A 13,585-nucleotide genomic window follows, 5' to 3' on the forward strand; every position below is an offset into this window, starting at 1 on the left:
CAGGGGCGGATCCAGGAGGGGGTGCACCACTAAAGAAAGACGTAACTGACTAGTAAGATAAACAAATTTTAAAAGCGAATACGAGCTAACACGAAGAAGAAGGCTTCATCTCAGGGTGGGGGGAAGGGTGCGCACTCCCTGCACCCTCTCCCTAGATCCGCCCCTGCGACCTCATGTGAAAGAAGGCCGGGTTGTGTACTGTCCAATCAACAGCCTGATATCTAGCTTAAAGCGTTAACGGGAAGTTTTCATAATCTGGTTCTTGTCCCCTAAGCCGTCTGTCTTAGCCGACACTGATTTTAAAAATCTTTAAAGAATCTTTTAAGATTTTTAATGCTTAGAAAGCTATCATATATATGAAAATTTATGAAAGGAACCTGAGTTTAAAATGGTGGAAATCCTAATCCAACGGGAAGAATCTAGCCACTCAAATCACGTGTCTCCAGCGCCACCTTTAACTGACGGTATTTATTAGAAAACCATTCTACAAAGGTGCGAAATAAATATAACTTAAAATTAATTGTAGAAGCGTGATGCTTAGATGGGAATTTTTAAATTTATCGTTCTCACAGTCTGCCTTGATTCATGATCTTTCGTTATTTTAACCACGCTCACTCCCAAACAATTCAATGTTGGTCATTTTAATTGAGTTAATTGTAACATAGTAAATGGTTTGAACCCAGTCCTGTATGAGTTACTTGTATGGTTAAGGAGCTCTTTTGGCAGTTGGCCCTCGAAAATGTAATGCTGTCTCAAAATCGAATGCAGGTTTATGTAATGAAAAATAGAAAATAAGGAAATTGTAGCTAAAAGTCTGAAATTGGGATATCAAAATTGAAAATGTTTCTACCTCATATTAGTGTAAATCCGACTGCAGAAAGTAATCACATGTCGGCTTATTTGTACCAGATGATGGTCTTGTATGTAGCTTAGAGTGCGTCAAAAAAGGAAATACGTCCAGAACATTTTTTTGGACAGCTCAAAGAAAGACAATAAACTCAGATGCAGTCCTGTAAGAACGGAAACCTAAATTAGCGACGAAAGCACTTACAAACAAAAGCAATGACAAAGAGAGTGATACCGACTGTCAACTCAAAGTTGAAGTAAATCGTCTTTTGAACATTTTAAATGGCCGACGCAGAATTAAGAATGAATTAGAAAGGACGAAATTCACTTAAGTGGGCCAAGGTTTAGACTTCAAGAGTTGCAGTATTTCTTTGCTACAACCGTAATGCTTGTCATTAGACATTGTTATTGTCCTTCGTCTCTGAATATTCCTTTACGTTCTTTCCAGAAGGGGGAGAGTTGTCTCTCTTTATACTCAACCACGACAGCACGGTTCCAGAGCGAGTTCTTGAAGTACTTTTTTGGCTCTCATTGCTTGTCTTTCGGCTCCTCTCTGAGGTGTTGCTCAGCTTTCGTAAACGTATAGAGGACATGCTGCTGGAACGCCTTTTGAACACTTCATCCACACCTGGACCACTTCTCAAAATGAGCCTGCGTAGAAGCACACCAATGGTCCTGCGTAAATCTGGATTCCGGTAGGAGTACAGGAATGGGTTCAAGGCACTGGAACTGTAATGCATCCATTTGACGAAGTGTAGAAGGCGGGCAAAAGTAATTGACGAGGGAAGGGCTTCAGGATCAAACGTAGCGAGCATTGTAAGGGCGAAGAGTGGTAACCAAGCCATAACGAACAACAATGTTATTAGAGCCACGGTCAAAGACAACCGAATCTGCAAGAAAAGAGCAGCGCGAGAATTAAGAAAAAAAAAAAAAAACATTGGGTTTGTAACTTCAAGGAGCTCACTCATGATATTTTGAGTTATTTTGGCCACATACAAAATTACCTTTAAATGGTAGGAAACCTGAAAATAACAGTTTAATAAGATAGAAAAACACCAAAGAGATAATGATAAACCATAAAGGAACAAGGATGGCTAAGGATGGAAAAGATTAACACGGATTACAAACGACGAATTTGAAAAATTGAGGCTAAACTTTTCAATATGCGCAAACCGTGACGTAGCTCCTTCAACTTGGAAAAATAGGCTCCCCAGGGTCCTCCCCAGAGCCTTTTTCCAAGGGCTGGCCCCTGACAAATACTATGGACATGCATGCACTATCAAGCATTCTAAAATGTCAATTTAAAAAAAAAAATAAATCGCATAAAACCAAATGCAAAACTTCTCAGATATCCAAAACGTACAATCTCGCTTAAGCTTCATGAGAAACAAAGACGCACAGAAAGTGGATTCAACAAAACTGGGTGGAAATTTGGTCAAATTTGGTCAAATTTAGTAAAACTTTCAGTAGATCTCACACGATAAAGCCGTTTCAAGTACCACAAAAAAATAGAGAAAGAGACTGTGATTGCCTATTTTATTACAAGATCAGGTTTGATATTACGTCACTACCAAAGTAACTTGTCGTAAAAATGACACTTAAACGCTTGAAAACGGCTACAATCACTTTCTATTCTTTCTAAATTAAAATTTGTTTCCTTCTACAGCTCTCTACTACACAAAGAATGTGCCAGCATCTTTATAGCGGATTCAAAGGTACTTTCGGGTAGTTGAGATCACAATGCTAACAGCACTTCTAGACCTCGAGACACTTGACGAAATTCTTGAAAATGCGATCCATTAAAACTGGTTTTTCGTGCAGTATAACAGACTCTAGAATTTACATTATCGAAGCTACAAACCTCTCTCTCCAGAGTAGCCTTATGGGCTTGATTTTCTTTCAAGGTTTCCTTGCTTTTGGCAGCCACTAAAATGCTGCAGTAAGCAGTGATGATCACCACAACTGGAATGAAAAAACATACGGTTGCTATCAGTATGGTGTATATCGTTTTCCATTCTGTTCCGTACTGCAGCGGTTGAAAGGAAGCCAGAACAGCAGAGAAGAGCCAAGCTGCAGCTACGGCGATATAAAACGTTTTTCGTTGGAGTTGGCGATGCTGGAATGGTCTTAGAATGGCGTGGGACCTCTCAATGCTGATTCCAGTCAGTTGAAGGATGGAGGCGCTTCCGATAAATATGTCCGCTGTTATGTAGAACTGATAGGCATAGTTATTAATCTGGTGGCCGTGATGATTGCATAAGCTAATAAGCATCCAAATGGGTAACGAAACTAGTCCAACGAGAAAGTCTGCTGCTGCTAACCCGATGATGAAGGTGTGTGTGGCCGCCCTACGAAGCCATTTGTTCCGAATGTAAGCTGAAACGACGAGACCATTTCCAAATAGCATTATGATCACAAGGAAGCCATAGGAAACCAGGGATAAGTAGAGCTCAGCTAAAGATCGTCTTGGCTGCACTTGGGAAGATTCTTGGTTGGTCGTTTGCAAAGAGGACAAGTTGCTGTCGGGTTTTGGCGAGGAAGTGTTTAAAAATGACATTAGATTTTGAGGAGTTGGTTTCAATGGGTGTTGCCTTGTATATCTCGCCTGTACCTTCCTCCTTTTTGAGAATTCGCGATTTCTTTAGGTGTTACTGAGTCAAACGTGCCAGGTGGATATAGAGTGGTAAATGCCTCATCAGTTCTTCTATTCCGAAAGCTTTCAACCGCCTTATAAGAAGGTTCTGCGGACAAAGGGGAGAAAATAAATAATGCCCATGTGTTAATGAAATGAATGAATTGTTCCATTTCGCAACAGTGCGTAACTGCCAAAATGTTATTCGTATCTGGGGCACAAGTAATAGAACTTATTAACGTTTGGACTTTGACTTGTTGACGTTTCGGTAACTTATCTTAAGTACTACCTGGGTATGAGAGCAGGAGGCCACAGTGTGTCAATGTATAATCGCTTTTCCGGTCTGATGAAGAAAACTATCCATTAAAGTATAGCAACTCATTGGACAAGCATTTTGTAAATCAATCTTGTTTTTACTGCTGTAAACACGTGATATTGAATGTCCAGTCAAGCTCAAAAGGCTCTTTTCAAACTGGCTTTTGAAGTCTTATCTTTTTCAAATTAATCAATAGGTGCGAAGTGAACCATTATAGTTTGGTGCCTGTCTAAGATAAGGGGCTTTGTGAAATTAATGTCACTACGTGAAGGAATGTAACCAAATAAAACCACATCATCATTTATATTACAGCTCAGTCAAGTATAAATTAGTACCTCCTACAACTTGATCTCAGTCTTTGCCAGTAAAATACACGATTCGCTCTCGATCTTCTAGCATTCTTTATGTGAGTGAAAATCAGAGATTTTAATTAAGCCCGCTAACAGTACGTTGGTTTTGTAAGTATGTGGTGTTGAATATTCTCTCACACGTTTGGTAGTTTTTTGTTAAAAACTACCACTTTTGTCTAAAACTGTGTACAGCTGATTAATATAATTCTAGTAATAGTTAATCGATCGCACTGTTGTCACCTGTCGTGAAAGATGTTCTGGGTTCACTGTACAGTCAGCAATCCACTGAGTCATGGTAGATTGCAATGAAAATAAGGATAAGAGACATTAATAGCGACTCCACTCTTTTATTGGTTTTATAAATCGCCGATTGAGGAAAACTCTACGTTAACTTGTCCAGATTAAAAGTATTTAAAGACTCGCCAGGTAATCGTTTCACCCTTTAAGGGAGAACTATTGAGTTCAAGTTTTTTAAAAATATCAGGATGTTTAGATTTGACTCATATCTTCGTCAGTTCAAATTTTGTTGCTTTCTCGACCATATCATTTGAGTTTAAGTTCAAGTTAAGTTCATTAATTTTCAGTTGTTTCTACGAAGATTTAAAGCTGTCAGACGCGTTTTTTATTCATTGCATTTCTCAAACTATCACGGATTAGCGATGTCTGAATGCTTGTCTGATGAGTTTTAAATGAGGTGAGAGCTGATGGAGTTAATAAATGGCGTGCTCCTGAATGGCACAGTTCACTTCTTAGACAACAACGTTGGTTGTTAATTATGATCAAGTGAAAACATCTTTACACAACATCAAAACTACACCAAGTCGCTCTCAATCCTAAATCTAGCTATTTAATCTATTGGTGTTAGCTGTTTTATGCCTTGAAGAAACCTCTCTGTTAGGCATCCCGTCCTCCTTCCCTCTCCGTAAGCTAGGCGAGGGGAAATTCAAAACACGAGCTTAAATGCTTAAGAACTTGTTCGGCTGTGACTGTTAGGTAACAAGGTATTCAGATCTTTTTTGAACTGAAATCTCTTCAGGATTCCTTAGCGAGTAGCTATAGTTTCTCAACGGTTTGAGATGGTTAGTTAGCTAAGGGTTTTGAAAATTTCTGTTCTGTGAATCACGGCACAGACAACTCACTCGGAATAACTACCTTAATAGCTGCATATAAATAGTGGCGTTTACAGGATTTTACCAGGCGTACATATTTCAATTATTTTCTCAAATATTGATCGGCTCCAAATGGCTTATTGCGTAACGTTTCTGACCAGTTGTTTCTTCAAGAAGGGTTAGTTAATACTGGGGCTTTTAATGCAATTTGACTCAAGCAGGGTTATATTTCACAACTCCTAATACCATAATTAGTTATTCGTATGAAACATTATAAAGAGAAGCATGTTTACATCTTTTAACACAAAATTAAACCTGGTTTATACATCGTATAAAGACGTAGAAATTATTCACATCAGCTTTTCGATAAGAAGAAGTTAATTTCGATTCATAGATTAAATTGAAGTGATAGTTTAAGCGAATTTGGATTTCACATTACCACTCTGTAATGATTGTAAGCTTGGACGCAAGCTACAGCTTGTATTTTTTCTAGACGCTGCTAATACCATTTAAAATTATTCATCGTCTGGCTAAATTAAATTTGACAATACGTACATTTTCTGACAGTGAAACCAAACTTTGTACACATTTCAGAGTTTCAGTTAACAGTGGGTTGATTTTTACGTCGCACTGAAAGATTTCCCCATGTGACGAATCGAAATTGGTTCGTCTTCGACCGCCTTGTCTAGCTACGGACCATAAAATGATAAATTCATTTGAATTTGAATCAGACGAAACCATACGACGTAGAGACCAGGCTTAATAAAACTGAAACTTTGACGGTCCATTATATTATTAAGTACAAGAAACAAAAGTACACAGTACAAACAACAACGAAGACAAACCATTAGGACTCCGGCTGTGATGATTAAGGGGATAATATTGAAAATCGCAGTGATTTTGGCGTCCCGTGCAAAACCTTGTCGGTGTGGGTTGCACTGTAAGTGCGCAATCTGCATGTTAATGTCAGCTGGCTAACTGCCAAGCAAAGATGAAAAGAATATTCTCCAGAGACGTTTTTCAACGTTTCTATTTATGTTTACCTTTCAAAATTAAGAAGCAGCATTCTTCGTGCGGTGGAGGCTTGTATCATCTGATGGCTGATCTGATGGCTGGCTAGCCGATTAATAGAAGTTGGACAAAGACCGGGCGCGTCCCTTCAAGTAGAAAGCTCTATCCTTCAGTTGATTGCGTCTTTTCATCTTTCCTTTGTCGAAGAAAAAAAATACCGATCAATTGACTCATTTCTGTTTACACCTGCACGCTTGAGCGACGGCGAGCCCACTTCAAATTATCTTACAATTTGGCGCAAATGCTGATAGTTTTGTACGTTTATAGCTATTTCTATATAGGATTTGTTTATCCAAGTACTTTTTGAATCCAAAGGGCAAAGAGAATTTAAGCGATGGACAGGTATGGTCAAGGAATTTTTTTTACGAAAACACTTCTATAGCTTTATTTTTGCCCTGCTGCTCTTAAAGATGTAATAAACTAAATGTGCTGCGAAATTTGATGATTTCGTGAAACTCTATTTAAGCTTAACCGAAACGATAGAAAATTCCTTACTTACCAGCATTGTTTGCTGTATATTCTCTTGAAGTGCATAGATGATAAGTATTTTGTTTCTTCAGACGTATTTGTTTTCAGTAAATTACCCGCGGAAATTGACTTCCCGCCCTCTCACAATTTAAATACTCTCCGATCGCAGTCGTTACCGGTACTATTGAAATACTTATTGTTCAGAGTACTTAAAAAATTCCGAATATTTTTTTAAACCGAGTAACAGACAAATTCAGTATGCAAATACAGAGCGGTGGTGTAAACATAAAAGCAGGCACGACCAGCTGGGTTGGACTCTAAGTTGAGAGGTTCATGGGGGCGTTGGCAATAAACTTTACCCTCATGGTGACGGCTCCACCCACGAGAATAAATGAGCAACTTGACCATATTGTGTGAATATGTAATCTTTTCCTTCTGTCTTAATTATCAGAGTAGCTCTATTGAGCTAATATCTTCGAGAAAAAAAAAAATACAAAAATCAATTACATTATTAAAATTTAAGAAATACTACACTTTATAGCTCGGTCTGTTTCGCTTTCACCACTGTAAAATATTTTACCATTATGATATTGAGTGTCCAAGCGAGCTTTAAAGTCCTGCTTAACGTAGGTTTATTAATTTTTTTCTTTTCTCTAAGTCAATAATAGAATGGTGGCCCATTATCAAGTGTCTGTCTGAGTTCGATTAAGTACTGTCTAAAATTCCTGTTCAAGTTCAAGAATGTTTTGTTTTCTTGTGCACGAAAAACATTTTGAAAACGGAGCTTTTCGAAAGCAAAAACGAACGAAATTATAGTGTTCGACTGAGGAGAGGGAAACGAATTTTTAGGTCGAGTTACCAGGAGGTTCCAAAACTCGAGAGTTCGAGAAATGACGAACCACTGTCGTTCCAAGTCACCTTACACTTCGTCTGTTTGTAGTCAAGTTACCGTATTTGCTCCAATAAGCGACGCGGCGCTTATTAAATGTTTCGCGCCTAAAGTGCGGCGCTTATTCGAGGGTGGCGTCTGAACGCGACAAAGAAATTTTTCTTTTAATTTAAGGTACATTTTCAATCTGTGAGCAAATTTAACAGTAACGCACAGAAGCGTCTTTTTTATTGTCACCTTTCATTCACCTTTCATTCGCGCACTTTTCAATTGGTGTCTTCAGTCAACTTTATCATTGGTTAAATTCAGTTAAATTAAATTTTCCAATGCTGCGTTAGATTTGCTTTGTAATGGATTTTTAGTTACTCTGAGTTCCTTGACTAAGCGCCGCATCCGAGCCGAGAACACCAAATGGCACCAAGGGTACGGGATACATGTTCATGGATCTGGGACGTACTCACGCTCTTGGGCCTGGGACTCGTAGTTTACTAGCTGTGTGGATCCCTGTTCCACGCGTAGCGAGGCAAATAATTTAAATAATTCAAATTGATTAGAATCCCAACTGGCCGGAGGCAAACCAGTTGGCTATTTACAAGCATGGCCGAGGATTTGAACTCGGGGCTACCGAGGACCGCTGGATTGGGAGTCCGACACGCTGACCACTCGACCGCGCTTCCTCCTGGAGAACTGTTCCACGCGTATCGAGGTTGTTAATAGATAGGTAAAGTCTGCATACGAGCCAAGTGGCTCATCAGGCCGGAGCTTATCCCGGTTTCAGTAGCATAAAGCGACTTGGAGTATTTCTCCTCCCCCCTGGATGGGATGCTAGTCCATCGCAGGGTTACCCCTAGCATTAAATTCGCCGGAACCATTTATACACCTGGGTAGAGAGAGGCACCGTGAGAGTAAAGTGTCTTGCCCAGCAACAGAACACAATGTCCCCGGCCAGGACTCGAACTCGGACCGCTCGCTCCAGAGTCGAGCGCACTAACCACCAGGCCACCACGCCTCCCGGGGTTGTTAATAGTTCTGAATAATTAGATCACTGTTCCACGCGTAGCGAGGCTGGAGGTCAAGCGTGAAAGGTTTACGGTCAAGTTTTTTTTTTAGAATTTACGTAAATGACTTAAAGTTGCAAGAGTAAAGGGAAAAAATATTTTTTCTTTTAGATGATTTTGTGTTATTGTTAAGAAATAAATCTAAACGTAACTAATACTAAAATTTGTGACTCAAAATATGATTTTGCTGGATTATGTTTTATAGGGGTGGGTCACGTAATTTTTAACCTTCATTGACGGGTGGGTCACTCAGTTTTGTGGTGGGTCATGTGTTTTCTAACCACCACATTTTCAAATGCTCAAGCTCACCTCTCCCCCAACCCCTTTGTACTTTTTGACCATGCAGTCCCTAACAACAGTGTCCTACAAGTTCTAATGGACAGTGGTTAAACATTTATTAGTTATTGCCATTCAATGAATATTACATGTACAAGCAAACATCTGATGAATAGATCATCTATCTGCAAGCCGCACAACCATCATTTGCTTTATCACGCTGAATTACAATATATGCGTACTTTTACAATAAACTCAGAGAGGACCAGAAGAAGAAGGTGCAGTACTAGTCCTTCGCAAACAGCAATTCCTATTACTACTGATAGAGCAATTTTCTCACAACTGTCCAAGCAATTCTTAAGTCTACTTAACGTTTTTATTTTACTTTTTAGCCAATCATGAGTCTTTGCCGCCTGTCTGTTATTAAAAGAACGTCACTTGAAGTATCGCGAAGTATTTCAAAATTAATTTTCAATTCAACCGAAATATTCCTTACAATTCATTTTCCAATAGAGATTTCGTTTCTCATTTTTAAATTAACTTAGCTTCATTCGACTTCACTTGATTCAATACACTACAGTTCCTTTAACACAACTTAAGTTAACACAGAGCAAAACTTCCAAAAGTCTTAATTTGGTACTGACACTGTAGCTTCAGATGTGTCTCTTGTTACTTGATTCTCCCATGCTTCTATGTCCCTCTGATTAATTCTTGGGACCTGAGAAGGGTTTCTTCCGTTGCCAGTGCCAGCGTGGTTTTGACCTGGCGCAGAATGAGGTGCGGGTAATGGGGCAACCTGGTTTGCACCACACAGCACGCGCTTCACGGCGCTTTTAAAGTTTGGCAGGCGAAATGCATACAGAAAAGGATTGATGAGGGAATTGACAGTGATAAACACAAAATGAAAATCTCTCAGCCAGTGAATCAGCTCACAGCTGCAGGTATGACAGAGATTCATGAGGTAAATCATGATGCAGGAGGGAATATAACAGGACAGAAAGACAGCCAACATGATCAAATAGGTTTTAGTGAGCTTGTTTTCCATCACAATAGCTCGCTGACGTGCTTTGTTCTGCTCACTTTGGCTGTCATGCATTTGGTCAATTTGAGCAATTTGGTTTTTGGCGTATTGGAAAATACGAATGTAGGAGAAAAAGAAAATGAAGATGGTACAGAACATTGTAATGTTGGCAAAGACAAAAGCGTAGGCCACAAAGCCAACGAAGAAGAAAAGCGAAGTGAAACAAGAGGAAAAGATCCAGACCAAAGATGCGGCTATGCCAACTCGCAAGTAACTCGTGTTAGCTCTGTACCACAAAGGCTTAGTAATCGCGAGGTAACGATCAACGGTTAGCGCTGCCAGACTAAGCAAAGACGCTGTACAGCACAGAAAATACACAGATTGGGAGAACCATGACATGCTAATGGATAAACCCTGGGCCTCTCGATAATGTGTATTTATGGACAGGGGCTCTACCAAGGCCCCAACTATAAGATCTGTCACAGCAAGGTTGGCGATTAACAGAGTAAATGGACTCCGAAGATTTTTGTTTGGATCGAGCAGAACCGCCAAGATGACCATCAGGTTTCCAGGTACTGTGGCAATCACAAAAATGATGGCTATTACCATAGTCGTTATGGATACCTCTGTAGGGGCCCAGACACCCGTGCAGTGACTCGCTCCAAGCCCCATACTTGTAACCTGCAATAAAAAACGATGCCTAAGTCGCCACGTTATTTAGACGCATAAAACTCTCTTCTCTTTTAACAAGGACACTGGAAAGACTGCTTTTATTTAAAATCTTATTCAGGTAGGGTCTTTTGCTGTCTTTCTGAAAGCGTAGGGACGGAGCTGTTTAGGCCCAAATTTCGTACCTATCAACGTATTTAAGCTTTTGCAATTAAACTTGCATTTGTAGGATGTATAGCACGTCCAAAAATATTTCCTTTAAAGTCTGTAACTTTAGACGCTGACGTCATATGACGTAGAAATAATGTCATTAATTATTTTCGGATAGCTGCCATCTTAAATCCTCTATCTTGGGCTTCATGATTTTGACAAAACGCTGAGTATAAAAATAATTTAAGCTAATTTGATCCGAGACACCGCAGGAAAGTAACAGTGTTTCTTTAATAGGAAAACTCAAAATTTGAAAAACATGCCTGTAAATTGATTCAAAGTCATTGACCAGTGACAGGTCATACCAAATTGATTCCGCTTCATAATTTGTAAAGTTAAAGCGTTCAAAGTTGGTGGAAGGACTCAAACGCTCCCCAGGTCTTAATAGGGTAAAGGTGGGTTTTTCTTAACTACAGATTTCGGACAGTAGCTAAGGGATTGCTGAAGGCGATATTTAGAGGAAAGCTATTTTGGTGCGTTTTGTAGGTAAATTTTATATGAAGTAAAGTTTGCTTTGGAAAAATATGATTTCGCGTGCGTAACTAGTGCCAGTCCCAAACCGTGCGTTAGAATTTTAAATCCCTTAAACTTGGAAGAAAAAAGGAAGGGTTCCGATTTTTCTTATGAGTCAGAAATAACTTAACCTTCTTTATAATCGTACGTATCGAATTACTGTTTACAAGTAAAAGAGGAAAGCTACTGTAAAAAAATCTGTTAATACGGGTGTTTATAACCTCATAACCTTTATGATAATGAAACCCATATGTAGCATTTAGCACGTGGACATTCGTAATCTATTGACAACACTGATTTAAATTTTCAGATTGAGATGCCTTTTAAGTTTTAGGGTTTCTGGTCATGTGACTGGTCAAATATGGCCGTGATTTGATATTTGATTTTTTTTGCTGGGCTCTTCAATAGAACAAACATGTGCAAGAAAGCTTATCCTTAAGAGGCCTGATTTTCAAAATGTGACGGTTAGAAACCTTCCTTAGCAACAAATTCATGACCGATTGGTAATTAAGAAAGACGCCCTTGAGATAACGAGTTATTCAGTGCAATTAACAACCCAAAGCTATCCCAGTGAACAAAATTTAGAGTTTTATCTATAGCAAAACAAGGAGAACAAAAAATTGTAACAAGAGCAAAGTGAAAAAAAAAGCAAACAATGTCCGCTCTAAATCAATTTGCCTCACAAGGACTGTGATCTTCGAACTCGGTTGGCAATATTTTTGCTGCAAAAGTGTTATACTGTTTGATTTCATTTCTCTCGTAACGAAATCCCAGCTTTTTATGTGTCCTGCTCAAATCCCCAATTTTTTGTTTTCTTACCTCGTTTTTATCTCATCGACCAGATTTTCGAGGTTTTGGCCAAGTTCTGATAAATGTAGAATCCCTATAAAAATAACAAAAAATTACAGCAATTAGCGAACAGTAGAGCCGTGAGAGCTCAAAAACTGAGCTACAGGATCCCATTGCAAGAACAGTGTGTCTAAAACATACCATCCTTGGGTTGCACTGTCACGCAATAAAAAAAATAATTCGAGAACCATTTAGTGGATAAAGTTAGGAAATTGTGATGTTATAGGAAATTGGTAAAGAAGACACTTCTCCAAGTTTTAAGTCTGTGCGTTTTCCTAAACTTCAGATATTCGTCGAACTAGTTTGCACAAATTTACAGGGCCCAGTATGGAGCCGCCACGTTGGTGTATCTCCGTGGGACACCAACATGGCGGCCGGAAAATAGTGTTAACATCTGGAACTTACTTTGTCTATCTAGGCGACTGATTATCAGTACTGAACAAACAAGCATTTACATAAGCACTTTTCGTAATATTTTAACTTCTGACTAGGCTAAAAATCACGAGATAAGTATATATTTTTCGACAAACGCGTTCGTAGCTTTATGTCACGCACCGCCATAACTCTGAAATTCAAAATGCGCTGGTTTCCAGACGAAGCAAGCTACTGAGCTGAAAAGTTATAAACAGATATAAATTTACCCCCTCTTATGCCTGGTAAGGATAAAAACTTTGGTGGCTCTTTAGGTTTAGACTTAAGAAAATAATGACGTCACGTGCAAACCAAGGATTTGCAATTGATGATTAAAGTATAACTGATAAGCGTTTTTACATTTTTGCGAAAAAAGAAAAAAGGAAATGGAAGTTAACTCCAGGACTTACACTCAAAGTCATACCCCAACTGTGGTACCGTCAAGGACCACGGTATGGATGGAGGCCTGGATAGAACCTTTTTGTTTTTCGCTGAAGTAATACAAATCTGAAATGTTTTGCCTATATCAGATAATCCTTGAGTTGCTTTGCAGGATGCCACATTTTCCATGACGTCATTTAGTACGCCACACTAGATCCGACATTTTTGATTTTACCGTTTTCTCAAAGAGCCATAAAATGAGGTTCATTGATGGAAAACTGGCCTAAAATAAAAGTGAAGACACTAGGGTTTTTAAATTCTACTCAAGAAAACTAAAGAAGCAAGTAATTCTTTCAAAATGGACTAGATTTGGCTTGACTTGAATGCCAAAATTAAATTTACGAATGAACTTTTGACGAGAGATAAATCAACAGCTACTCAAAGTTTTAACTTCACAGGGTTATCCCCTTTTCAAACTGATTCTGAGGAAAATTTCCGGCGGGGACAGACAACCAG

The 13,585-nt window shown here is 39.0% G+C and overlaps 2 protein-coding genes across 2 annotated transcripts; both read right to left on the minus strand.

Moving 5' to 3' along the window:
• Positions 1-451: 451 nt before the first annotated feature.
• Positions 452-6,211, minus strand: LOC149113945 (dopamine receptor D1-like). The gene is made up of 3 exons (XM_089286588.1): positions 6,099-6,211; positions 2,708-3,587; positions 452-1,736 (listed from the first exon to the last, which is right to left on the minus strand). Exons 2-3 carry the CDS (start codon positions 3,401-3,403, stop codon positions 1,242-1,244), a joined length of 1,191 nt encoding a protein of 396 aa, XP_089142714.1. The 5' UTR covers positions 3,404-3,587; positions 6,099-6,211; the 3' UTR covers positions 452-1,241.
• A 2,898-nt stretch (positions 6,212-9,109) lies between these two features.
• LOC110043645 (adrenocorticotropic hormone receptor-like) lies at positions 9,110-10,708 on the minus strand. The gene has a single exon (XM_020749124.2). It carries the CDS (start codon positions 10,706-10,708, stop codon positions 9,644-9,646), a length of 1,065 nt encoding a protein of 354 aa, XP_020604783.2. The 3' UTR covers positions 9,110-9,643.
• Between the last annotated feature and the right edge of the window lie 2,877 nt (positions 10,709-13,585).

This window comes from Orbicella faveolata, unplaced genomic scaffold (assembly GCF_042242905.1).
Source record: "Orbicella faveolata isolate gen_17 unplaced genomic scaffold, um_ofav_v1 contig_14, whole genome shotgun sequence".
Taxonomy (NCBI): Eukaryota; Metazoa; Cnidaria; class Anthozoa; order Scleractinia; family Merulinidae; genus Orbicella; species Orbicella faveolata.

Excerpts from the sequence above, each read along its gene's own strand:
- LOC149113945 (XM_089286588.1), bottom strand. The coding sequence starts at position 3,403 with ATGTCATTTTTAAACACTTCCTCGCCAAAACCCGACAGCAACTTGTCC. Across the intron at positions 1,737-2,707 it reads AGGCTACTCTGGAGAGAGAG|ATTCGGTTGTCTTTGACCGT; the intron begins GTTTGTAGCTTC and ends CTTTTCTTGCAG.
- LOC110043645 (XM_020749124.2), bottom strand. The coding sequence starts at position 10,708 with ATGGGGCTTGGAGCGAGTCACTGCACGGGTGTCTGGGCCCCTACAGAG.